Below are 26,103 nucleotides of genomic sequence, written 5' to 3' on the forward strand. Positions count from 1 at the left end.
CTGGGGTGCTGATATGCACTGTCCTTGAAGGAGACCAGCTGCTACGGGAGGAGGGTAGTGATGAGTCCCTACTGGAATTGATACTAACTTTAGATATGGGTTTGCCTTTCCTGCCTACACCACAGTCCAAGGGCTTAGAGAATGCCTGCTTTACTGGCATGGGAGTCCACACAACGTCAGACCAAGAGGCCCATTTTACAGCAAAGGAGACATGACAATTAGCACATGGCCAAGGGATCCACTAGTTCGACTATATATCTCATCGCCTACAACCAGCCAACCTAATGATAGAATGATGGAATCTGTACCTCAGTTCTTTGGGGGGATATGCACTGACCCACATGGTGCTGTGTCTTCTGTGGCTAATCCGTGGGTCTGGGAACCAGGAGCAGAAATAGGATCGGACTGGGGCACCTGGGTGGCTCAGTTGTTAAGCGTCTGCCTTTGGCTCAGGTCATGATCCCAGGGTCCTGGGATTGAGCCCCGCATCAGGCTGCCTGCTCTGTGGGAAGCCTGCTTCTCCCTCTCCCACTCCCCCTGCTTGTGTTCCCTCTCTCGCTGTGTCTGTCTCTGTCAAATAAATAAATTAAAAATTAAAAAAAAAAAAAAGAAATAGGATCGGACCTCTCCTCATCACTCCCGGTTATCTACTTATGGAAATCATGCTTCCTGTTCGCAATATTCTCTCAAATTTGCACAGCTTTATGTGTACCTGATGACCAAATGTCTATTAATAGGTGATTAGTTAAATAAACTGTAGGACTTTATATTACATTCAAATGAGAAAATAGTATGCAGCTGTTGAAAGAATAAAGCATATCTATATGTGTTGACTTGGAAAGATGTCCAAGATACAGTGTTAAGTGTAAAACGGAAACTACAGAATGTATATACAATATGATAGCATTTGTATCTGGTTTTTTAAAAAGAAATATATGCCTTTGTGCAAGCACAGAAATCCTCTGGAATGATACATGACAGAGAACGGCAAAGTCAATTTCTTTTTCACTTTATATTCTTCTATACCTTCAGTTTTTTTTCTTACATGAGCATATATTACTTTATCATACAAACGGTTTTTTTTTTTTTTTTTTAGATTTTTTATTTATTTTTTGACAGAGAGAGACACAGCGAGAGAGGGAACACAAGCAGGGGGAGTGGGAGAGGGAGAAGCAGGCTTCCCGCCAAGGAGGGAGACTGATGCAGGACTCGATCCCAGGACCCTGGGATCATGACCTGAGCCGAAGGCAGACGCTTAATGACTGAGCCACCCAGGCGCCCCCATACAAATGGTTTTAAAAAGCTTTACGTGTCTTCACTATATTATAAAACCAAAATAAATATTTTGAAGTTAGTTTCAGAGAACTAGTTAATACATCACCACGGGGCGGGGGGGGGGGGGGGGGAAGCTATTTTCATTATCTAAAAAGCTACTGAATTACCACCACCATCTCCAGCCTATAGGAAAATATTCTGCACCCCTCATGGTGTTGCTGAGGAATCCTTCTTTAGCACTTTTGGTAAAGGAAAGCTGTCTTCATCTTGTATTTCCTCCAAATGCCAAGAATCCCATGGTAGACACCCTGGCTAACGTTTTGTTTTGGGGACTAGAGAAGGGAAGGGTGTGACATATGAAGTGGGAGAGTACATGGGTGGAGAGGTGGAGAGGGGCCTGAAATTTATTTATGGTAGGTTTCCTGTCGACAACATGGATGAACAGAGTATACCAGGCTGGTCCTCTGGCCACAGACCTAGGCTGAGATCTCTTCTGGATTCCTCTCAAGACCCAGCACAGGCTGAGGATGTGCACAGTGGATGCTCCATTTGCTTTGTTGACTAATAAAGTACATGAAAATTTCCAGAAAAGAAGCAATAGCAATGTGGTCAAAATGAAAATTAACAATGGCATAGCCAAAAATTAATGCAATGTACAGACAGAAATATATTATTTGTTTGGTTTATACAAATAAACTTCCACTGGTGTAGAAGTCACTTTTCATTATTTTAACAAAAAGAGGAATTGAGCTCCAAGTTTTCAACCAGGCAATTTTATACAAAAGCATTTTTACTACAGGGCTTTTAAAGTTAATAAGTAATAAAGAAGGTTAATAACTAGCAAGAACATATGCCTGTAAAAGCAAATTGGTGCCTAAGACATCAGTCCTCCCAAATAAAAAGGTGAATTAAAACAGTAAAAAAATTTAAAGGGAAATTAAATACAAGCCTGGCTCATTTAAAAACTTTTCCATTCAATATAAAAATCACCACCTTCTAGTACAGTTTCATTATTTTATAATGGCTATCTGTAACACAGGTTGTCCACTTATAAATTTCATTTGCTGAAAATACAAGTAATTCAAGTGGCCAAAAAAATAATAGCATAATCATATCTTTTATCAATGTGCACTATAAAATCACTTATTTTCTCCTCCTGCTCTGCGCTATTTCATTTTCTACAAGCTAAGGTGTAGACAGGATGTATGTAAGAGCATTTAGGACACTGACACATACTGATATGTGCTTAATCTCCCTACAAACTCAGTGTCTCTACGAAGGTAATGAGCCACTAGCCTTTTGACTTCTGCTTTTGTTATTGAAGTATTTGTCTGGTAGCTTTATTACTTAGAGGTTCATTACACAGCAGAAATATAATCTTTCTGTATAAACAAGTTGTGAGCTAAGCCCAAAATTCTTATAATAAACAAACAAAACAGCCCGTTACTATTTGCAGTTAGTACATTATCTTGTAAAAATAAAATTAAACAGGTCTCCACTTGTTGAACAAATAGGGAAAGATGATGATAAGGAGGATTTGTTTGGTTTCTATCACTGTGGGCAAGGGAATGCTCCGCTTTGTCTTCCACACTATTGACAACCAGTTCCCATAAACTCCCAACATCTCTCTATTAGTGACGAACATCAAGGGGCCAGATCTGCCAGTCTCTAATGAGAACATCGGCACAGAGTGAAAGCCATACAATCCAAAGGCCCAAAACTGAGTCTGTGGGCCAAACATTACCTGCAGATAGGCTCTGTTTGGCCTGAACGGTGTTGGACATTTTTTAAAAATTTCTTGTCAACATTTTAAGGTCAGCTTTCATTCTCACTAAAAGGAACCAGGGCTCCTTGGAAAAATGGCTGATTCCAGAGCTGGGGCAGGATGAGCCTGGTACATTTTGCTGGGACACACAGGAAGGAAGTACTCAAGGAACAGTGGCGTCTGTCAGGACAAAGGAGCAGGATCAAATGTGTGACCATTTGAGAATCAAAGAATCACAGTGACGGTTTGTAACAAGTTGAATAAAAAAAAATCCACAAATTCTCTGTGATACTAAAGAGTGTGTGTATGAGGTGGGGCGGGTGGTATGTGAAGGAAAGGTTGTGTGTGTTTTTTTTTTTAACAGAAAAACCATAAGTAATGAATGCAGAAAGAATTGTTAAAAATCATCATTTTACAAGAACTCTTCTTATAATCAATTCAAGCAAAGATCACTTGGTGAAAGTTGTTGGGACACAAGGTGGTCACACAGTCGCAGCTTATCTCCTCACAGATCACGCACTAACTATAAAAGGGAAAACATTTCTTTACCATTGGGAAATCCGGAAGACCCATCTCGATCAAGAGATCAAAGCTGAGGGCAGCAATTAGGGGCCGCGCTGACAAGGTGTACTTCCTGCTGAGAACCAGAGGACACATCCTCACACCTGCAGTGGAAACAGCCACAGTCTATGTGGAAGCACATTCTGAGAAACCACAGGCCTGCACGCTTCAAAAATGCCAATATTAAAAGAGACTAAAGAGACATGACAATGAATTGCAATGTGTGGTCATGGATTAGAACCTGGATTTAAATACACAGCTGTAGTTATGGTTATGGTTATAGGTGTAGTTACATAACCATTACTGGGACCCTATGAGAAACTTGAGCACAGCCCGTATGTCAGATGATGGTACTGAGTCCATGAGAAAGCATATTGTGGAAATCATATTGTGGTTACACAGAAGAATTCTAGCAGATTCATGCTGCATACTTAAGGAAATGATTCAGCTGAAAAAGTATGGGTGTGTGTGTGTGTGAGACAGAGACACAGAAAGGAAATGAAGCAGAATTTTCACAACTGGTTAATGAATCTAGTGAAGGGTACAGAGGCATTCATTATATTATTCTTTCCACTTCTATTTTGTAAGTTTGTTTTTTTTTTTCCAAAACAAAGATTGGTGGGAAAAAAACTCAGGAGGTTTTACATAAAATTCTGATTTCTGGCTGTTTAAAAAAAGACTGAAAATCTAGCACCCTGGGCTTGCATTGTGTGGGCGGAGTGGTGGCCACCCGCCCACCCTGTGAGCCACGGAGTCTCCGGCCTGCCCCGTGCCCACCTCCCCATCTAGTCTCACACTCAGCCCACTTCACTCCTTTAGGTCTCCACTGTGATCCCCACACACATCTGAGTTTGTGGTCTCACATAAACCATAACAGAGCGTTGCTGAATATGGCTGAAACAAATCCATTTGGACAAGCCAATGAAACAACGGGCTTGACCTAGAAATGGCACCTATACTAGCAACGGCAGGATTAAATTCTTAAAGATGTTACAGAATTTCCCAGTGAGACTTCTACTGAGTTGTGAAATATTATTCAACGAATATTGGGGAAGTATTTAATATTAAGGGAGCAGAAGCCCTTAAACATTATGAAATCTCTAATTAGAGTCTAACCTAGGGAGCCTTTACATGGTGCTCTGTTAGCATCTGGTGGAATGGGGCCCTGGCACAAGGGACATGGAATCAAGCACTTACTAAGGGCTTGGGTAACAGGGACCCTTGGCAGTTGTACCTGCCACAGCACCTTATGGTCCCTGGGCTGGTAATTTGCCCAGCAGGATTTCTGGTCTGATATTTCCAGCAGCGAACCTCTCAGGACAGATGGTGTGAAGTGCTTCACCTCTGGTGCCTCCCTTTGGTACTAAAGCCCACCTTTCTGCCTTCCCACCCATGTGTCTTTCTCTCCGACACTACTGCCTTTTTTTTGACCCTCCACTTTCCTGCCCTTGCATCCGTTAAGGCTGCTTGACCACTGCTCGCTGTTTGCCCCAGAGCACTCTCGCTCCCCTCAGCAAAGAGTCAGCGAGGCAATGCCGAACACAGACACAGGTCAAGGTGATGAGGTGGGCCAGGTTCCAAGCTGCCCTGGAGTTGCCCAAGGTCACCCAACAGCTCTGAGACAGCTCAGAACTGCAATTCTTAACTGTGGCTCCTGTCTCCACGCAGAAATAAAGCCTCACAGCCTCACTGGAAGGTTACTGAAAGTGAGGAGACCATGGGACAAAAAAGGGAATGTTTGTTCTGTAGGTTAACTGACTGAGCCACCCAGTAGGTTATTTCTATTCATGATTGATTAAAATCAAATGAGAGGATGTTTCTGGCACACAGAATACACTCAATATTCTCACCTTCCCCATTCCATGGGCTTTTTGTTTTCCATATTTATCCCCAAAGGCGTCTTTTTACACATTTTTTCCTGATCATCTCCCAATGAAATTTTAATCCCACAAATACACTGTATATGTGTATATGTGGTGTATGTAATCTGTGCTTCAAACAGTAAAAGTTACACTCTCCGCACCCATTCCCCAAAACCAGTTTTCATCCTCTTGGGGCTAATACTGTTCTTGTTGAGAAGGCATGGTTTGGGACGCCTGGGACGCCTGGGTGGCTCAGTTAAGCATCTGCCTTCAGCTCAGGTCATGATCCCAGGGTCCCAGGATTGAGCCCCTCATCGGGCTCCCTGCTCAGCGGGGAGTCTGCTTCTCTCTCTCCCTCTCTGCTTGTGTTCTCTCTCTCACTCTCTCAAATAAATAAACAAAATCTTAAAAAAAAAAAAGGCGTGTGTTAATGTTTATAGTAAAGTTGTAAATGGCCATTTTTCCCCATGCTTATTCTCATCTTTGTTGGTGGCAAACCATCACTTTTACCATTTAAAATAATCTACAGGGTTATGGAATGAGAGTTGGAAAGAACTGCTATTCCAGTAAGAATCTGCACCCCACGCGCCATGGAAGCCACGAGTCCCACAGCTAAGGCCCTGCCGGAACAAGAGCAGGACCAAGCCTGAGGACGGTCACTGAGAGACTTCAGAGTGTGGTGTTGGGTGTAACAGGACAGTCCGGATGTGGGGGAGCAGCAAGGCGTGCATGTGGGGACAGATAAAACTGGGTCTGCATTCGGTTGACTAACCAGGAAGCCATGGCAAATCATTAACCATCCCGAATGCATATGGAAGATGAGATAATAATACCCACCTCCTAAGGTTGTTATAATTTGTGCATCCTCAGTAATGATACTTGGCACCTTGCCCAGGTCTACCGGGTCACCAAATGGCAATACGTGATTCCTTCTGCTTGCCTGTATCTTGTTTTGTCTTCTGGAGGCGAGTTGTCACAGACAATGTCCTAGCTCCTGCTTTCAGCCTTGACTGATGTTGGTCTAATCTACTCTAAGGCCCCCAGACCACCTGCCACACTGCTGAAGGCCTGCTCAGGTACCTCCCAGTGGTGCTGTCCGGTCCTTTGCCTCGACTCCTCTGGGAGCATCTACTCTTCCTACCACTGCTCGAATTTGTTTTGAACCATAGCCCTTTCCTTGCTGGACACACAGATAGTCCCCAGGAGTTGGGCTGGGTTCAGTTAAGCCACCTGCTCTATGCAGAGCCAGAACTCGCTTCCTGTCGAAGGCTCTGTGATGACTCCAGCCTATCAGGCCAGACTTCTTGATGTAAGGTGATTTTCTTGCAGAAATCTTGTCTCTCTGTGTAATCTAGCTTCTGTCGTGCCTTCCCCACTTCCCATCCAAAATATCTTTATATGCTTGAGCCCTCGTTACAGAAAGGGGTTGAATTTTTCCTATAGGGTTCATGGGCCATATGCAAATCAGGAGATGTCACACACCCAGGTGGAAGAAGTTCTTCTACACCATAGCTTGGAGATAACTGTGGGTCCTGTTACACAAAGATTAAGGACAGCGTATATGAAGAATCTAGCAACATTCCAAATAAAATAATTCCTCATCTCCTAGCTGGTCCATGAATTGGTCTTTTATTACACTATTATAGCTATTTGTGGCCACGGTCCAGGTTGATAACTCAAAGTCAAGGCTCTAGAAATTATCTCCCTCCAAAAATATCAAGTTTTCTCTCTACTGGATTGATACCATTAGCATACAAATATACTTCTTCTCCCATATTAAAAACAACTAAAAAACTCTCTCTTGATCCCACATCCTTCCATTTCTCAGTTTCCTTTTTATAATCAAATTCCTCAAGAGTTGCCTGTATCACCGTCTCCTCTTTGCTCTTCTCACTCTCTCTGAAATCCTCTCTGATGAAGCTTTCATTCCCACCACTCTACCTAACAGCTCCTGTCAAGATCTCAAATGACCCTCACATCTTTAAAGCCAATGGCTAGTTCAAAGTCTGTACTAATCATGACCTTTGACACTGTTGACCATCCCCTCGTTCTTTTTCTTTTTCTTTTTTAAGTTTTTATTTGAATTCCAGGTAACATACAGTGTAATATTGGTCTCAGGTATACAATTTAGTGATTCAACACTTCCTTACAACACCCAGTGCTCATCACAAGTGTCCTCCTTAATCCCCATGACCTATTTCATCCATCCCCCCACCCACCTCCCCTCCAGCAACCCTCAGTTTGTTCTCTAGAATTAAAAGTCTGTTTCTTGGTTTGCCTCTCTTTTTCTCCCCCATGATCACTTGTTTTGTTTCTTAAATTCCACGTATGAGTAAAATCATATGGTATTTGTCTTTCTCGGACTGACTGATTTTGCTTAGCATGATACTCTCTAGCTCCATCCAAATGGATGCACCGTCGTTGCAAATGGCAAGATCCCATTCTGACCATTCCCTCGTTCTTGCAACATTTTCTTCACTAAGCTTTTAAGAACATTGCTCCTGGGATTTTCCTACCTCCATGATCACCCCATTTTTCTTCTCCTTGGCTGCTTCCTCCTCATCTTCCTGACCTCCAAATGCCAGACGGTGTTCAGTCTTTGGTATTTGTCTCTCCATTCCCCAGGGCAACCCAGTTTCAGGGCCTTAAATGCCATTGTTATGCTGATGTCTCCTAATTTTACTTCTCCAACCTGGACCTCTCCCAAATACCAGATTTGTGTACTTAAATGTCTACATAACTGTCTCCTTAGATTTGCATCTCAAATTTAACATATCCAAAATAGAATTCTTGATTTCCTTTCCCCCAGATGTGTACCTAGGTCTCCCTATCACAATGAATGATCTGATCTCTTTGTTCTTATAGTTACTCAAGTCCTGAACTCTGGAGTCATTCTTGATTCTTCATCCCACCATCAGATTCCTTTGTACTTTTCTCTCAGAATAAATCTTGTATCTGACCACCTCCACCACTACCACTCTGACCCAAACCCCATCACCTCATCCCTGGATTGTTCCAATAGTCTTCTAACTGCTCTTCTTGTTCATGGAGCTGGAGCAACAAGCAGCTGTAGGAATCCTTCTAGAATGTATGTCATGCCAAGGCACCCCTCTGCTCCAAATCCTCTGATGGCTCCCATCTCCTTCAAAGTAAAATCCGTGGTTCCTGCTGAGGCCCACAGGCCCTCGTGTCTGACCCCTCATCCCTCTAACTTCATCTCCTACGACCCTCGCCCTTGCTTACTGTGCTGTGGATGCACTGATCTCTTTGCTCCTAGAACACACCAGAACATGCCTAATAACATCACTCAATCCTGCCTGTGGCCTTTGTACTCACTTTTCCCTCTGCCTGGAATGCCTGCATTGCTCATCTCTTCCCATTTCCTTCTGGTATCTCTTCAAATGTCATTCATCTGAAAGGCTTTTCCTGACCCTGCTCTATAAAAAAAGCAAGCCCCTTCATCACTCTTTTATCCTGCTTTATATTTCACCACTCGACATATAATTATTTGTCTACTGTCAGTCTCTCCTTACGTGGAGGGCAGGGGCCCAGAACAGTGCCTGCTACATACAGGAGTTCTGTAAAAAGTTCCCAGATGAACACATGCCAACTCCCTTGTGCGCAGGTGCCTCGTCAAAAACGATGGCTGAAAATATTGAATTCCTTTTTTTTTCCACATTGGAAAGTGAGTTTGAGAAAGGGTAGGCTAGCTGCTTTGAGCTCAGTATTGCAGTATAATTTTACTACTGTCACTAAATGGAACTTAATTTAGAGTATGTCCTTAGAGTATGAGCTGACTGATGATAACTGTTACAATTGCTTATATTTTTAAAAGCCTAACTGTAACCGGGACAAAATAAGATTCAGAATGAAACATTAAAGGGGTGATGGCAATAGGACCTCTTGGTGAACAGTGAATTATATTTAGTTTAAAAAGCAGTTTATTAGGGGCACCTGGGTGGCGTAGTCAGTTGAGCGTCTGACTCTTGGTTTGGGCTCAGATGGTGATCTCCAGGTTGTGGGATCGAGCCCGCTGCCGGGCTCTGTGCTTAGCATGGAGTCTGCTTGGGATTCTCTCCTTCTCCCTCTGCTCCCCCTCACTCTCTCTAAAAATAAATAAATAAATCTTTAAAAAAAAAAGCAGTTTATTAGTACAAACACTAAATGTGTCTCATAAAAATGTCACTTTTTTTTTCAAATGGCACAAAATACTGTTATTTGAAAAGTTTCAAATTTTCAGAAAAAAGTGTTTTCTAAAACTATTAGCAAAATTGGTTTTTTGATAATAATTATCATCCTCAAAAGCACTTACCAATGGATAGTTACATCCTCATGTATGCTCCCACCCTGAGAACGGGAAGCACTGTAGGTATGAGGCCTTGAAAATTATGAACTGACTGCTAGACAATTCGCTCCCATGATCGTATCTGCCTCAGAGGAAACGACCATAATTTTTAAGAGTCCACCAGCAACTACTGGGAGTTGCTCTAAATTGTAAAATAAACAGTTTTGAAAACACACACACAAGGAATTCTCTGAGGATGGATAGAGGCCAAATTCTATTATAAAATCCAAGGACCATCCAGTTCTTCTGTCGTTTAAGTATTTCATCATCTCAGCTACAGAACCCATACCCTATACGCAGGGCGGCAGCTGAGCTGGTGAATCTTCTCGTTCCCAGAGAGTGCTAACGTGCACGATATTCAGGCTGCACAAAACCAATGATGTCACCATTTTCATCAATGGACAGTGAATACCCACACATGCACATAAGTACACACACTGTTCACACACCACAGAAAGGTAGCTACATAGACATTATTTATAGTTGTCAACCACTCTCTCAGGAAGACTGTGCTTTGGTTTAAAATTGTGTCTTTCCTAAAGGTTTTCTTTTTTAATATTAAAATGTCCTTTCTTTTATGAAATAATGGTGACAGTATTTGGTAGTTGGCTTTTTAAAATGCTGACAACAAAGGGGTGTCTGGGTGGCTCAGTCGGTTAAGCGTCTGCCTTCGGCTCAGGTCATGATCTCAGGGTCCTGGGATCGAGCCCCGCATTGGGCTCCCTGCTCTTGGGGAGCCTGATTCTCCCTCTGCCACTCCCCCTGCTTATGCTCTCTGGCTCTATCTCTCTGCCAAATAAATAAAATCTTTAAAAATAAAATAAAAATAAAAAGTGTTCTTAAAAGATACTTACATAAATATAAAGATTTTTGGGACGCCTGGGTGGCTCAGATGGTTAAGTGTCTGCCTTTGGCTCAGGTCATGATCTCCGGGTTCTGGGATTGAGTTCCACATCGGGCTCTTTGGCTCAGCAGGGAGTCTGCTTCTCCCTCTGCCTCTCCCCACTGCTCATGCTCTCTCTCTCTCAAATGAATAAATAAAATCTTTGAAAAAAAAATGTTGACAACACTATCCCTATCTGTAAAAAAAGTTTTTTCTTTAATTTTACAGGTCCATGAACTCCGAAAGTCTACGTGGGGAACGTATACATGTGTGTGTGTGCACATGCATGTGCATGTGTGTGTGTGCATAATGGAATATTATTCAGCCATAAAAAGAAGAAAATCCTGCCATTTGCAAGGACATGGATAGACTTCGAGGGCAATATGCTAAATGAAATAAGTCAGAGAAAGACAAATACTGGATGTTTTCACTTATGCATGGAATCTAAAAAAGCAGAACTCAAAAATAGAGGGTAGAATGGTGGTTGGCAGGGGCTATAGGGTGGGGGAAATGGATATAAACTTCCAGTTACAAGATGAGTAAGTTCCAAGTGATCTAATGTACACGTGGTGACTATAGTTAACAATACCTATTCTATACCCAAAAGTTGCTAAGAGAGTAAATCTTAAATGTTCTAACTACCAAAAAAATGGTAATTATGTGAGGTGATGGAGGTGTTAACCACCTTATTGTGGTAATCATTTCATAATACATATGTGTAACAAATATCATATGCCTTAAATTTACACAGTGTTACATGTCAATTATATCTTAATAAATCTGGGGGGAAAGAAAAAAAATCCGAAAGTCTACAAATGACAACTTTCTAATTAAAATCTTGCTGGCTTCTTTCTTTTCGAGAGAAAGCCAAACTCCTTGGCCTGGCATTCAAAGCCCCCTACACCTGGTCTTAATCTACTTGTCTTGCTTTCCTTATTGTAATAGGAGCAGTCTGTGGGTCAGCTCCTACCGGTCCTCACCTGCTCTGGCTAAGGTTACTGAGGTAACCTTCAGCCTCAATCCTCCTAGTTCCTAGTTCCCGACCTTAGCAGGGGTCATTAAAAGCACAGCTCTGCAAGAGGTGTGCAAGGAAAGTACTAGGAACTCAAACTCACTGAGCTGCAACCTTCCATTGGGCCCACAGAGCTGTGCTGGGCTCACAGTGTAATATTCCTCTTCCCATGGGCCACGGGAGCTCTCCCTTGAATTCCAGCTCAGATGGGGGCCCTAAAACATTTGCCTAGATGTCACCAGTTTTTTCCTGTTCTCAGTGACTACAGTATGTCCCCCGGAGTCAACCTCCAAACCCCAAAGGCCACCTGGGACCAAGGTGTAGCTTTGTGCAAAGCAGACCTCTATTCCAAGAAATTCCTCACACTGCCTTCTACTGAACCCTGGCTTTCTTTCCTTTCCCTCTCTCCCTGGCCTGCTACCACCCAGCAGGTAATCTTGGCTAAGACTTTAGGGTTATAACCCATGTTCCCTCAATATACTGCTTTCGAATTATGCACCTTTTCCTCGGAGAGACTCGGCCCTGAATGCCTTATTTCTCATTCCATGCCTCCCTAAACACTTCAAAGTCTAGTTCAAACATGCCTCTAAACACTTTATATAGAGGGTTCTTGCCAGCCTGGGGACACAAGGTGAATGACACACACCCCGCTCATCAGGAACCGAGCTTATCAGGATTGAGAGCCAAGGGGAAATTTTTCTTATTTCCCTTCCATGAGTTAAGCATCTGAAACACAGGGTGTACAACTTCATATAAACCTTGTTTTAGGGGCACCTGGGTGGCTCAGTCGGGTGAGCGTCTGACTCTTGGTTTCGGCTCAGGTCACGATCTCAGCGTCGAGAGAGAGTCCTGTGTCTGGCTTGGCGCTCAGCAGGGGAGTCAGCTTCAGATTCTCTCTCCCTCTGCCCCTCCCCCCACTCATGAGCGCGCGTTCTCTCTCTCGCTCTCAAATAAATAAAAAATTTTTTAAAAACACTGTTTTAGGGCGCCTGGGTGGCTCAGTTGGTTGGGCAACTGCCTTCAGCTCAGGTCATGATCCTGGAGTCCCTGGATCGAGTCCCGCATCGGACTCCCCGCCGAGCGGGGAGTCTGCTTCTCCCTCTGACCCTCCCCCCTCTCATGCTCTCTCTGTCTCATTCTTTTTCTCTCAAATAAATAGATCAAATATTTAAAAAAAAAACAAAAACAAAAAACAAAACAAAAAAACACTGTTTTAACCAACTGAGCCACCCAGGCGCCCCTAAAAAATACACTATTGTAGGCACAATGAGGCTCTATACATATTTACTGAATAATTAAATGGAGAAAATGTGACTTCATCCAAGAAACTTCCAATTTACTGTTTCAGCAAATATTTAAGTACCTGTTATGTGTTGGGGATATCACAGAAGGCTGAGAAGTTAGGGCTCTGAAGAAGAGACTCTATCAATAATCTAGTCCCATCACCTCACATAGATTGGGGGAGTCTACATCTGTGCACTTGGTTTTGAAGAATGAGTGCTCTGTGCTTCAAAATCAGCCTCCCATGCACACAACCCTTTCCTTTAGGTAGCACCATTATTCAGTTATTTAAAGAACACATCTGACTTCCTAATGTACTGGCAACAACCACTCTTCCTAAGAGCATATTTTGTTAACATTTTTTTTTTCAATCTCCAGTAACGTGTATTGGAGGCCTACTAAGTGCTTAGTAATCCATACAGAGACACAGAGGTCCCCATCCTGGAGGAGCTCAATTAATTCAGGGAGCTACACTTGCAAACCCAGTATTGCTAAAGAGCGCTGAGAGGGTTGAGGCATTCACAGGTGATCTTCGGAATCAGAAAAAGAGTATCTCTCCACTAGAAACAGATTGTCTTTTCTTTGGTGTAAAAGAATCCTTTGACATTCAAGTATCACCTTCTCCTCTACCGAGGGCCTGAGAAAGTGAAAAACACCCAACAGCCCAAAAGAAAGGGTGAGAACCTGTCCCCATGGACAGGGGGTCCCCAGGCCATGGGATGGGCAAATACCGCTGGTCTCACCCCTTCCTAGGGGAGGGCCTCTCGGGGTGTGGGTGGAGGATCCTTGGAAGTGTCTTCTCAGAATAGATAAGATCCTGTTGGTTAAGAACATCCCAAACCGAAAGAGAGAGGTTTCCTATTATCCACTCATTTCAATTTACCCAAAGCCTGCTAATTCACATTCAGGGTCCTCATCCAGAGATAACCCCACACTCAAGCCATGGGAAAGAGAGACGTTGAGAGAGGCCTGGAGAAAACAAAGAGGCAGGGATAAGAGAAAATCCCCTGGATGTTCCTCTCCCTCCCACTAGGCTGCTCCTTCCCTCGACATAGAGTTGGTTATACGTGTCTGAACACAGAGGCCCTAACTGTTTGAAACCAAGTTAACCCCACTATGTTCATTACATGTCACACTCTATGTTGGGATTTAGGTTTCCTCACAGACATTCAGAAAAGCAGCCTCTTCCTATTACAGGAAAAAATGCTCTCAGCTTGTAATAAACTTTTTCCACCACTCTGATTTCACGGTCTTCTAGGGTTAACAAACATTTTAAAAGTGATCATTTCACTTCTTTAAGAAGAATCCTTTTTCTAGAGATAGGACATTATAATGTTCAGCAGCAGATTAGTGTGAGGTGTAGAGAAAACCTGTCAGCTTCCTAGCAGTTGGAAAACAGGTAAATGATTAATTCTCTTAATGGGCTGAGAATGTCAACAGAAGATGGTCTGGAAGTTTAAAACTCATGAATGCTAGCAAACTGGAGTTGTGGTAAATTCCTGTACTATCAAAGTTGATGGCTCTTCAAGAACCAGGTCTAGAGCTCACATGGGAGAGAAGTTTCAAGGAGGAAAAATGAAACACCCCACAGCATCTCCAAAAGTGAACCCCTTTCCTTGCACAAGTCCCGCCCCCCCCCCAAGTAATTGGTGACTTGTACACAGACGTTCCATTTGTGTCAATGAGGACAAAAGTCCGTGCGGGAAGGAGATGTTACCACATCTTAACACAGTTATTAGACATAATACGACTCGCTTTAATTTTTTAGTCCCTATAAAATTCACTTTAAAGAATCCATTACCTTGAGCATGCGGATTTCTCGAAGTGCGATTTTCTTTATGACAGGGTCATCCTCTGATTCCAGAAATCTCTTGATGGCTACAATCTGACCCGTGTCCCTGTTTCTGCATTTGAAAACAACTCCATAGGATCCTTCGCCAATTTTCCCAATTTTTTCATACTTCTCCATCATAGAGGAAAAAATCTTAAAACGGATCTTCACATAGTTTGAAAATGTCGCTTATGGAAGACTGGCTCGAACAGACTGCATTCGAGCCCCACTCAACGATGGGTCTTTGTCAAGCACCTGGAACAGAAGGGCACTTGTTAAAGAATTAGGAATCGACCCATGTCCTTAAACCTCGCCCCTCGGCCATGGCAACGAGATCCGGGATGACAGCCTAGAGCTCGCTGCCTTCTGTAAAATTCTAATGCGACCCGTCATCCTAAAACGAACCGAGTTGTAAGATAATCTATCTTGTTTAACGTTCTAGTTCATCCGATCTAAGACACATGAGCCGGCTGCAGGACTGGGAAGGCTCAGGGCTTCCCCGGTTCTCATTTCGGGTCTCATTTCCCTTGGGCAAGGAGACACCTGCCGGGGCCCCGCGGGGGCGGAGAGGCGAGGGCCCGAGGCGCGGGAGCCGGGCGCCTCCCGGGTGGGCCTCGGCGGGGAGCAGGGCCGCGCCGTTCCCCCCGGCCCCCGCGCCCGGCCCGCGCCGCGCAGCCTCGAGCGGCGCCACGTGGCGCCCAGGCCCGCCGTCCCGGCCCGCGCGCCTTCCCCGCCCCGGACTCACGGCGCCGCGGCTGCCCGGCCTGGCCCTGCTCCCGCCTCGCCGCCTCTCTCGCGGCTGCGCTCGCCGCCGCCCCGGCCGCAATCCCTATGGGAACGGGCCCCCGCCCCGGGCTGGCCTGGGCGGGGCCGCCGCACCTCGGCGGCGGGGATGGGCCCCCGTGGGCGGCCCCGGGGCCCGGGTGCCGCGCGTCCCTCCGCGGGGAGAGGAGGCCTGCAGGACTGCAGCCTCCAGCAGCGCGTGAAAAACGCAGCTCTGGCAGGTCGGCTGGGAAGACGCCTGCGCCGGGAGCACCCCTGCCCCCAACCCCCATGCGCTCTGAACTTCTCGGGCAGGGCGGGCCCCACACGGTCAGAGAACCGGTAACTCCCTCGTAGCCTGTGCTAGGCTGCAAACGCCTTTATGTCTGTCCTGATCAGTGCTGCAGCGTCCAGTCAACGAATGTGAATGAATGGCAGAGAGAGAGGAAAAGAGGGAGAAGGAGGTATGATGACTGAAACTGCTTAAAGTCAGCACTTCCCTCCATTAGCCTGCGGGTCCATCACCATCGACTTCCTATATAGCTGGGCTTTCTGATGTGGGAGATGGAGTTTTACAGAACCCACCTTGGTTTAGGGTTTTTGTTTTGTTTTGTTTTTCTTAAGTCATCTCCAAGCCCAACGGGGGACTCAAACTCAGGACTCTGAGGTGAAGAGTCCTATGCTCTACCGACTGAGCCAGCCAGGCGCCCCTGTCTTAGGTTCCTTATTCCCGTCCGTCTCCCAACTGGTTCCTACTCACTCAAGTCTGGGCACAATGGTGGGAAGTTCATGGACCTGAGGAAATCATGAAATAGTTTGCTACTAGGCAGACTGCCACAGTACTTTATCATCTAGCCCATTCCATATGCCCAGCACTGAGACGGGTGTTTGCCTTGGAAGTGACACCTGAGGAGAGAAAAGTGTCATACTGTCCATGCACCAAGCAGCATGCCACTAAAGGTAAATCTGAATAGGGTTCAGGAAGGAGCTGAAGCTGGGAGGAGAGGAATTGGTGGCTGCCTTGACCAGGGAGTCGCATATAGAGGGGGTCCAGGGATGAGCTACAGGTGAGCTGTGAACCTCCTAGAAATTGTTTGCAAATGGCCACCACTGATGTGTTTTCTGTCTCTATAGTTTTGCCTTTTCCAGGATATCATATAAATGTAACCTTTTGAGGCTGACTAAATTTCTTTTACTTAACATAATGCATTTGAGATTCACCCATGTAGTTGCATTTCTCAGTAGTTCATTCTTTTTCATTGCTCAGTAGTATTCCATTGTATGGATAAACCAGACTTTATTTCCAGTTGAAGAACATTGGAGTTGTTTCTAGTCTTGGTGATTATAAATCAAGCCACTATAAACATTCATGCATGGTCTTTTGTGTGAGCATATGTTTTCCTTTCTCTTAGGAAAATAATACTTAGGAGGAGTACTGCTGGGTCACAGGATAAGTATATGTTATTGTAAGTAATTGCCAAAATGTTTTCTAAAGTCACTGTGCCATTTTACATTCCTGCCAGCAATGTTCCAATTACTCTGCATCTTTGCCAGCACTTCGTATTCAGGTCTTTTGATTTTAGCCATTCTAATAGGTAGGTAATTGGCTCTTGTGGTTTTAATTTGCATTTCCCTAATAACTAATGTTGAGCAGTTTTCCATATGCTTATTTACCTTCTGGATGTTTTCTCACAAGTTCTAGCTTTTTGTAAATTCCTTGGGGTTTTCTATATAGACAGTCATGTCATCAGCAAATAGGGATAGGTTTAGTTCTTCCTAACTGGTATACCTTTTCTTTCTTTTTCTTGCCGTCCTGCACTTGATAGGCCCTCCAGTGCAAACAGGAACAGTAAGAGCAGACATTTCTTTTTTTTAAAGATTTTATTTATTTATTTGACAGAGAGAGACACAGTGAGAGCAGGAACACAAGCAGGGGGAATGAGAGAGGGAGAAGCAGGCTTCCCGATGAGCAGGGAGCCAGATGCGGGGCTCGATCCCAGGACCCTGGGATCATGATCCGAGCCGAAGGCAGACGCTTAATGACTGAGCCACCCAGGCACCCCGAGAGCAGACATTTCTATTACTGATCTTAGGAGGAAAGCATTGTCTTGTACCACTAGGTATGATGTCAGTTAGATCTCTTTGTAGATGCTGTGGTAGGCAGCCTCTAAAATGGTCCTTAAAGAGCCCTGCCTCCTGGTATTCATGCCCTTGTGTGTTTTCCTTCCCTTCAGCGTAGGCTTGACTCGTAACTTGCTTCTGAGGAATAAAATATGGCAAAGGTAATGGAATATCACTGCCAAGATTAGCTTACAAAGAGACGGATTCCCGCCTTGGGTACTCTCTTTCTCACTTCCCCTGAGGGAATTCAGATGCCATGTTGCAAGCTGCCCTATGGCAAGGTTCTGAGGAGGCCAACAGCCAAGAATTTAGGCACTCAGTCCCATGTTCCGTGAGGAATTGAATCTTGCCAACAACCATGGGAATGAGCTTGGAAGTGGATCTCCCCACTGCCTCTCTTGCTCCAGTGAGCTTCCAGAATAGACTGTAGCCGCAACTGATGACAAAAGTTCAATCTTGTGAGAGACCTTGAGTCAGAGGCACTTAACTAGTCATATCTGGATTCGACTAATCTGCAGGAACTGTGAGATAGTAAATGTTTAATATTTATATTTTGGGGTTGTTTTGCCTCAATATAGAACTGACATAGAAGCCCTTTATTAGATTGAGAAAGTTTTCTGTAATCCAATTTGCTGAGAATTTTTTTTTAAATAGTGAATGGATGTTGAATTTACCAAATACTTTTCTGCATCTATTGAGATGAGCATATGTTTTTTCTTATTTAGTCTGTTGATACAGTGAATTACATTCATAGATTTAAAAATGTTGAGGGACACCTGGGTGGCTCAGTCCATTAAGTGTCTGCCTTCAGCTCAGGTCATGATCCCAGGGTCCTGGGATGGAGCCCCATGTCCAGCTGCCTGCTCAGTGGGGAGCCTGCTTCTCCCTCAGCCTGTCGCCCCACCTTCTTGTGCTCTCTCTCTCTGTCAAATAAATAAAATCTTTAAAAATAAATGAACGCAAAGAAATAAAAATAAAAAATTAAAATGTTGGATGCAAAACTTGCATTCCTGGGATAAACCCAACTTAGTTATGATATTCTGTCATTTTGCTACGTTGCTTGAGTCAGTCACATTTTATTAAGAATTCTTGAATTAATATTTCTGAGAGACATTGATCTATAGTTTTCTTGTAATGTCTTTCTCTAGTTTTGGTGTCAGGGTAATACTGATCTCATAAAATGAGTGGGGAAGTGTTTCCTTCTCTTCTGTTTTCTGGAGACGTTTACATTAAATTGGTATTATTTATTCCTTTAATGTTTGTTAGAATTTTTCCAATAAAGCCATCTGAGTATGGAGTTTTCCCTGTTGAAATGTTTTAAACTACAAATTCTGTTTCTTTAATAAAATATATAAGGCTATTCAGGATATCTATTTTTTCTTGAGTGAGTCTTGGTAGCTTGTATCTTCAAGGAATTTGTCTATTTCATCTAGATACTGGAGTTTATGGGTATAAAGTTGTTCATATATAACAATATTATACTATCATCCTTTTAATGTTGTTAATGTATAATACTATTACATTATTACCCTTTTAATATTTATAGGATATATAGTGGTGTTCCCTATGTCATTCTTGATATTAATAATTTGTTTTTTTCCCTTCTTTTTCTTGATCAGTTTGACTAAGTCTTATCAATTTTATTGGTCTTTTAAAAGAAACAGCTTTTTTTTTTTTTTTTTTAAGATTTTATTTATTTATTTGACAGAGAGAGACATAGCGAGAGCAGGAACACAAGCAGGGGGAGTGGGAGAGGGAGAAGCAGGCTTCCCGCGGAGCAGGGAGCCCGATGTGGGACTCGATCCCAGGACCCTGGGATCATGACCTGAGCCGAAGGCAGATGCTTAACGACTGAGCCACCCAGGCGCCCAAGAAACAGCTTTTGATTTAGTTGATTTTCTCTATGATTTTTCTGTTTTTCACTTTCATTGATTTCATCTCTTTATTATTTTTTCTTTCTGTTTGCTTTGCTTTTAGCTGCTTTTTCTAGTTTTTTAAAGATGGAAACCTAGACCATTAGTTTTAGATATTTCTTGTTTATAATATAAGCCTTTGATGCCATATATTTTCCTCTCTAAGCACTACTTTAAATGCATCCCAGAAATCTTAATATGTTGTATTTTCATTTTCATTCAGCCCAAAGTATTTTCCAACTTATCTTGTGACTTCCTGTTTGACCCATGGGTTATTTTGAAGTGTGTTGTTTAATTTCCAACTACTTGGGGACTTTCTAGATATCTTTTTATTCCTGATTTCTAGAATCAGAGTTCCATTCTTTTCAGAGAACTCTCTTTGTATGATTTAAATTCTTTGCAGTGTATTAAGACCAGCCTATGGTCTATGTTGGTGAATGTTTCTTTTTGACAAGTTAAAAAAATTATTTTTAAGTGATGTGGGAAAGTCAGTGTGACTTTCTCCAGAGCTGCCTTGTCTGAAGTTCATACCAGGCTTCAGTGAGTCTGGAAAATTAACTTTATGGACCCTGCAAGGTTCAGTACCCAAGGAGCCTGGAACTGTGCCCAGCCCAGTGGTAGTTAAAGTAGGGAGCAAGGGCGCCATTTATTTCTGCCTCTGTGGGCAGTGAACCAGAAAGCCAGCGTGACTGGCAACAGCACCAGTTGTGTTGTTTGGAGGAAGTTGGCGCAAAATACTAGAGGATCACTTTGAAAGGGAGACAAAGAGTTGATGTCACCATTTAGCACCAAACAGAGAGGATAATGTGGCCTCTCTACTGTCAAATCACAGGGAGTGCTTTTGGTCGGCAGGACTGAAATCCATCTTGATATCAGAGAAATACAGCTCCTGGGAAGTAGAGTTCTTGGGAACTGAGATATGGTCCAATATGTGGGCCTTCCTTCTCAAGCAAGAGCAAAGAACAGTGAGACAACATTATCTTTTTCTCCTTACTATGATCTTTAATTTGTAGCTCTGCATCATTAGAGAGAATCCTTCAGTGTCCCTGGATTACGCAGACAGTACTGAGGTATTTTAATCATTGAAGGAAGCAGTAAACATTTTGCAAGGTAACACATGGTGAAAGAGAAAGAGCCTGGGGTTTGGAGTCAGAAGACTAGGATTTCTACCTTCTTACTAGTGTTTGATATTGTGCAAGATAATTACTATTGCGTAAACAATAACTGTTTAACTAGTGTTTTCTTCCTGGCAGGCGTCATGCTCAGAATATTTTATACATGAGCCTCACAACAGTCCTGGGAGATGGGCATCAACATTATCGAGAGGTTTCACATGAGGACGGTGAGTTTTAGAATGGGTAAGTCCTCTGTCTAAGGACACAAAGCTAGTGAGTTGTGAAGCGGGGATGGGGACATAGACAGTGAGTCCAGAACCTTTGCTCCTGTTTCGCTAAAACTACCTAATGTGTAGGGGTGGTTGTCAGGATTTTTTTTTTTTTATAAAGTTGTTTTTCTTTTTTTGAGAGAGAGTGAGCAAGAGCACACAAGCAGGGGGAGGGACAGAGGAAGAAGCAGACTCCCCGCTGAGCAGCTCCATCCCAGGACCCCAGGATCATGACCCACGCAGAAGGCAGACACCTAACTAACTGAGCCACCCAAGCACCCCAGTTGTCAGGATTTTTGAATGAAGGTATAGGACACTGGGGGTTGACACAAAGTGCTTACAGTGCACAGTGTAGCACCCTCCTTTTTTTAGAGCTGCCGGGAAGATGAGTCTTATCATTAAGCTTCCTTCTCACACTCTGGAGAACTAACGTCCCCGAGGTTGGGCAGAGTACCGACAGCTCCTCTGAGTGCTGAACACAGGGCAATGCTGGAAGCTTTTTCTTTTTCTTTTTCCAATTCTATTTCCTTACGGAAAAGGGAGTTGAGTCACCGTGATCTTAAAATGACACTATACAGCTGCTTGAGGAAATACTTGAATTCACTTTCCCTGCTTTAAGTGGGTTTGGAAAGGAAATCATTCCATGGGCACACACAGAGAATAGTTAATAACTACCATTTAGGGACACTTATGTTTCAGGCTCAATAACCACAGTATCTTGAATCTTTATAACAATCCTACATGGTTGGATATATTAACTGGTTGGAATTATTAACAGCCCCATTTTATAAAAGAAGAAGCTGAGGCTCGGAGAGGTTGGTCAGAGTAGACAAGCCATCCAGCTCTCCAGGGCTGGAGAGCCAGGTTTCAAACCCAACTGCACCTATTTGCAAAGCCCGTGCTTTGGAGGTGCTACATGGAATGGTGACAACGAGGACCATCTGTGAACAACCTAAAGTGACAGATCACTGCTAAACATGTAAGTAACCATTCCCCTTATCTGGAGACTGGTGAATTAATGTAAATATGGGAAAATAACTGTAAATTAAATAAGGGTCTATCATCCTTGACTTTATCTGTGAGCCTAGCCAACGGTGAAATAAAGTATTTTCATCCCTAATTAACATAACCTTAGTTATTTTGTGTGTTTTTCCCTTTAAATACTTATTGCAGGGGCGCCTGTGTGGCTCAGTGGATTAAGGGTCCGAATCTTGATTTCGGCTCAGGTCATGATCTCAGGGTCATAAGATTGAGTGCTGTGTCTGGGCTCTGTGCTGAGCATGGAGCCTGCTTGAGATTCTCTCTCCCCCTCTCCCTCTCCCCCTCCCCACCGCCACTCATGCACGCACTTTCTCTCTCTCTAAAAGAAAAATAAAATAAATACTTATTGCAATTTACATATGGTAAGCTATCCTTTTAAAGAACCTCTTCTTCTAAAAAGCCTTCTTTGTTTCTGAATCTTAACAACCTCAACACCTTTTTTGCATTTCCAGATTTTAAAGCAAACACCCAATACTTTCACCCTTGAACCCAAATGCCTTAAGAGCTCAGCAATATTAACACTAAAACCTTGGGAGGGTTATGTAGCTGGGCCTGGGCTACCAGTGGATGAGTCACTGTATACAATGATCCTTCTTCAGGAAATTAAGTTTCAAAACCTCAAAGTGGACATCTCTTTGCCACCTTGGACATTTGATTGCCTACCACACTTATCTTAAGGCAATCTATATACATTTCCATGCTTTATGATTTTGAACCCTTACATGCTAGAAAAAAAGTAAATTTTCCAAAGGTAAATTTATGAGACTGAAGAAATAGGAAAGCACATTAATGACTTTCTGAACTTCAGCTTAAAGCCATGACACAGAAACAGCTGTTTGGAAAGCAGGCTCTTCCTGAGAGCTGGTGCATGTTGGCCACCACACTGCACACGGGTGACCAAGAAGTGACTTTCCCGAGCTCAAACACCGTGTCCGTGCACATGGCCAGTGCTCCTGCCTCTGCACCCTCTGCTGCTGCTTTTATAAAATGGGGCCGTTAGTAATTCCAACCAGTTAATATATCCAACCATGTAGGATTGTTATAAAGATTCAAGATAATGTGGTTATTGAGCCTGAAACATAAGTGTCCCTAAATGGTAGTTATTAACTATTCTCTGTGTGTGTGCCCATGGAATGATTTCCTTTCCAAACCCACTTAAAGCAAGAAGGAAACTAGATAGGAGAACATGGAGGGCCTTTCAAAATACCTCCCAAGGGTCTGGGAAGACGAGAAGGCACACCTGGCATTTGAGGAAACAGATACAGAAAATGTATATGAGGCATTCCGAGTCAAAAAACAAATTTGCTCTGGGCAGCAAACAGGCCGAGAACCTGGGTCTCAATTCTGATTTGTATTCTTTCCACCTGCCATACCCCACTGCGGCTTCAAATTAGGGAACTCCAATTGTGTGGCTAAAGAAATAGAAATCTGCCTTAAGAAAACCCAGTATCAAAATAGAAATATTCATGGGTGTGACAAGGTGGGGGAGAGGACAGGGAGTGTGAATTATTTGCACTTTAAAAATACTCCTCACTTAAAGTGACATTTCTTTTCGTACAGATGGTTATAAAACTGCATTCATTTCTTGAATGGAGTTAATACTTTAAGCCCTCTCAACTTTGTGATGCTTATTCACTGGTGTCTAAATAACTCTTTGTACAAACGGAAACCACTGGACCTTAGATACATCTCCCATGTCAACCATTGAATTTTTAGGCATCTGTTGATCCAAAAGATCTAAATAGTTTCATAAGGTCATCTTTAAGCTGCATACATGCCGAGGTTTGAGTGAAGATCATAGTTACAACCACAGGAGGAAATCCTATTATTGTAAGCAGCTTTCACAGGAACAGCTCATCAGTATTAGTAGTGAGGTAGTGTGAGGCATCTAAAACAAATCCATTTAAAACATACACATTTAGGGCGCCTGGGTGGCTCAGTTGGTTAAGCGACTGCCTTTGGCTCAGGTCATGATCCTGGAGTCCCTGGATCGAGTCCCACATCGGGCTCCCTGCTCGGCAGGGAGTCTGCTTCTCCCTCTGACCCTCCCCCCTCTCATGTGCTTGCTCTCTCTCATTCTCTCTCTCTCAAATAAATAAATAAAAAATCTTTAAAAAAAAAAAAACAAAAAAAAAAAGTACACATTTAAACTATATTTCCCCCAAACAGTAAAAATCCTGCACCTTACACAGCAACATATTTATTTTTCTTCAGCATCATTTGACCTGATTTTCCTAGTAAGAGTATGAACTCTGGAGCCAGACGGCTCTCTAGCTCTGCTGTGAGCCATCTGTGAGGACTCAGGCAAGTGGCTCGACCTCCTTATGCTTCCTTCGTGTCGTCTGCAACATAGAAATTAGCTACCTTCCAAGTCCTTGTGCGGGTTGAGTGCTCACAGCGTGCGATCGCTCAACGGACGGTCTCAGAGGAAGGGGACAGCACGTGAAGAGGGCCAATCAGACCAGGGTTCAGATCTGGGTTCTACCCTTTTTTGGCTGCGTGAAACCAGGAAAATTACTTCTTGTATTGGTCTGGGAATTTTCTCTCTCTCTCTCTCTCTTTTTTTTTTAGGTAAATTGCAGATTCACATACAGTTGTAAAGATCCTGTAAACTGTCTGCCCAGTTTCCCCCGGTGGTAACATCTTGGCAAACTACGGTCCAATATTCACATCGATGAAGTCAACCTACAGAACAGCTCTATCACCACAGGTACCCCTCACGTTACCCTTCCCGCCCATCCCCGAGCCCTGCTTATCAATCAGTTCTTCTGCGGGCATAGGTGGGTACATACGTAGAGCTGGGATGGCAGGATTATACAGCAAACGTCTGTGTAACCTTCCAAGGCACCGCCATATGGTTTTTCACAATGGCTGTACCATTTGCACGCTCATCAGCAAAGCAGGAGAGTCCCAGGTGCCCCACATCATTGCAAGCGCTTGGTACTGTCAGTCTTTTCTTTGTTTTTAAGTTGTGGTAAGATGCACGTAACATAAAATGTACTATCTTTACCATTTCGAGTGGACAGCTCAGTGGTATCAAGGGCTTTCATGTGGTGGTGCAGCAGTCTCGACCATCTTGGAGCGCTGTCCGCCTTGTGAAGTGGAAACGCCGTACCCACCGTACGGTAACTTCCCGTGCACCCCACCCAGCCTCTGGCAATTGGCATTCTGTTTTCATATTTCATGTTTCATATTTTAGCTGTTGTGAATAATGCTGCTATGGATATAGGTGTACAGATATCTCTTTGAGACCCTGACTTCAGTCTTTTGGTACACCCAGAAGTGGGATTGCTGGATCGTAGGGTAAGCCTATTTTTAATTTTGTGAGGGACTACCATACTGTCTTCCACAGCACCTGCACCATTTACATTCCCACCAACAGTACACAAGGGTTCCAGTTTCTCCACATCCTCACTGACACTTGTTACTTTCTTTTTCTTTATTTTCTTGACAGTAGTCATCCTAATGGGTGTGAGGTGGTATCTCACTGTGGTTTTGAATTGTGGACTGGGGTCTTAGCTGCCAACCCCAGAAGCCACTTCAGCTAGTTTCAGCAGAAGGGGATTTATTAAGGGATATTCAGGAGTTCGTAGACTCTCCGGGAGAGGCAGATGGTCAGGTCTGGAGACTGCACAACCGGAAACCGTACCAAGCCCCCCGTGCAGGACGGCGTCGGCCAGCCCCCAGCCCTGCTGCCGCGGCTGGTGCTCAAGATGCCTGCGCACGGCACGCAAGGCTCTCTGCCATTCCTGTCACTGAAGACCAGACTCCTGTCTGCTGTCCGAGCCAGGAAAATGGATTTAGGACAGCACAGCTTCTTCACACTGCTCTCCTTCTGAGACTTGTGTGAGTCTGCACCCTGGCTGCGAATGTGCGGGGAAAGGGAGTCTGAGTTTCGGCCTATGAATCCCCAGATTCGTAATGTGGGAAATGACTCTAGCGTAGAACAAGTTTCCAAGGACAGCCACAAAGTATAAGAAATATGAGCTGTACTTCCCCACACTGTTTATAGATGGGGATAATAATAACTACCTAATGGACTTGTTTTAAAGATGAAACGAGGTCCC

General features: G+C 43.6%; 1 protein-coding gene and 1 long non-coding RNA gene across 7 annotated transcripts in view; one reads left to right on the forward strand and one right to left on the reverse strand.

The window, feature by feature from the left end:
* The window catches only part of CDKL1 (cyclin dependent kinase like 1), a 57,828-nt gene extending 42,012 nt beyond the window's left edge, over positions 1–15,816 (reverse strand). For 4 of the 6 annotated variants that reach the window (XM_036110869.2, XM_036110831.2, XM_078053663.1 and 1 more), the window contains exons 1-2: positions 15,561–15,688; positions 14,786–15,070 (exon numbers count right to left, since the gene is read on the reverse strand). In XM_036110869.2, the coding sequence (XP_035966762.2) occupies positions 14,786–14,956 (171 nt within the window). In that variant the 5' untranslated portion in view covers positions 14,957–15,070; positions 15,561–15,688. The other 2 variants (XM_078053662.1, XM_078053661.1) reach the window with 2 other exon arrangements.
* Positions 15,817–15,876: 60 nt separating this feature from the next.
* On the forward strand, positions 15,877–25,335 carry LOC118547413 (uncharacterized). Its single transcript, XR_013440688.1, has 4 exons — positions 15,877–16,041; positions 20,865–20,953; positions 24,608–24,746; positions 25,236–25,335. It is a non-coding gene; the product is annotated as an uncharacterized LOC118547413 (long non-coding RNA).
* Positions 25,336–26,103: the final 768 nt, after the last annotated feature.

This window comes from Halichoerus grypus, chromosome 8 (assembly GCF_964656455.1).
Source record: "Halichoerus grypus chromosome 8, mHalGry1.hap1.1, whole genome shotgun sequence".
Classification (NCBI taxonomy): Eukaryota; Metazoa; Chordata; class Mammalia; order Carnivora; family Phocidae; genus Halichoerus; species Halichoerus grypus.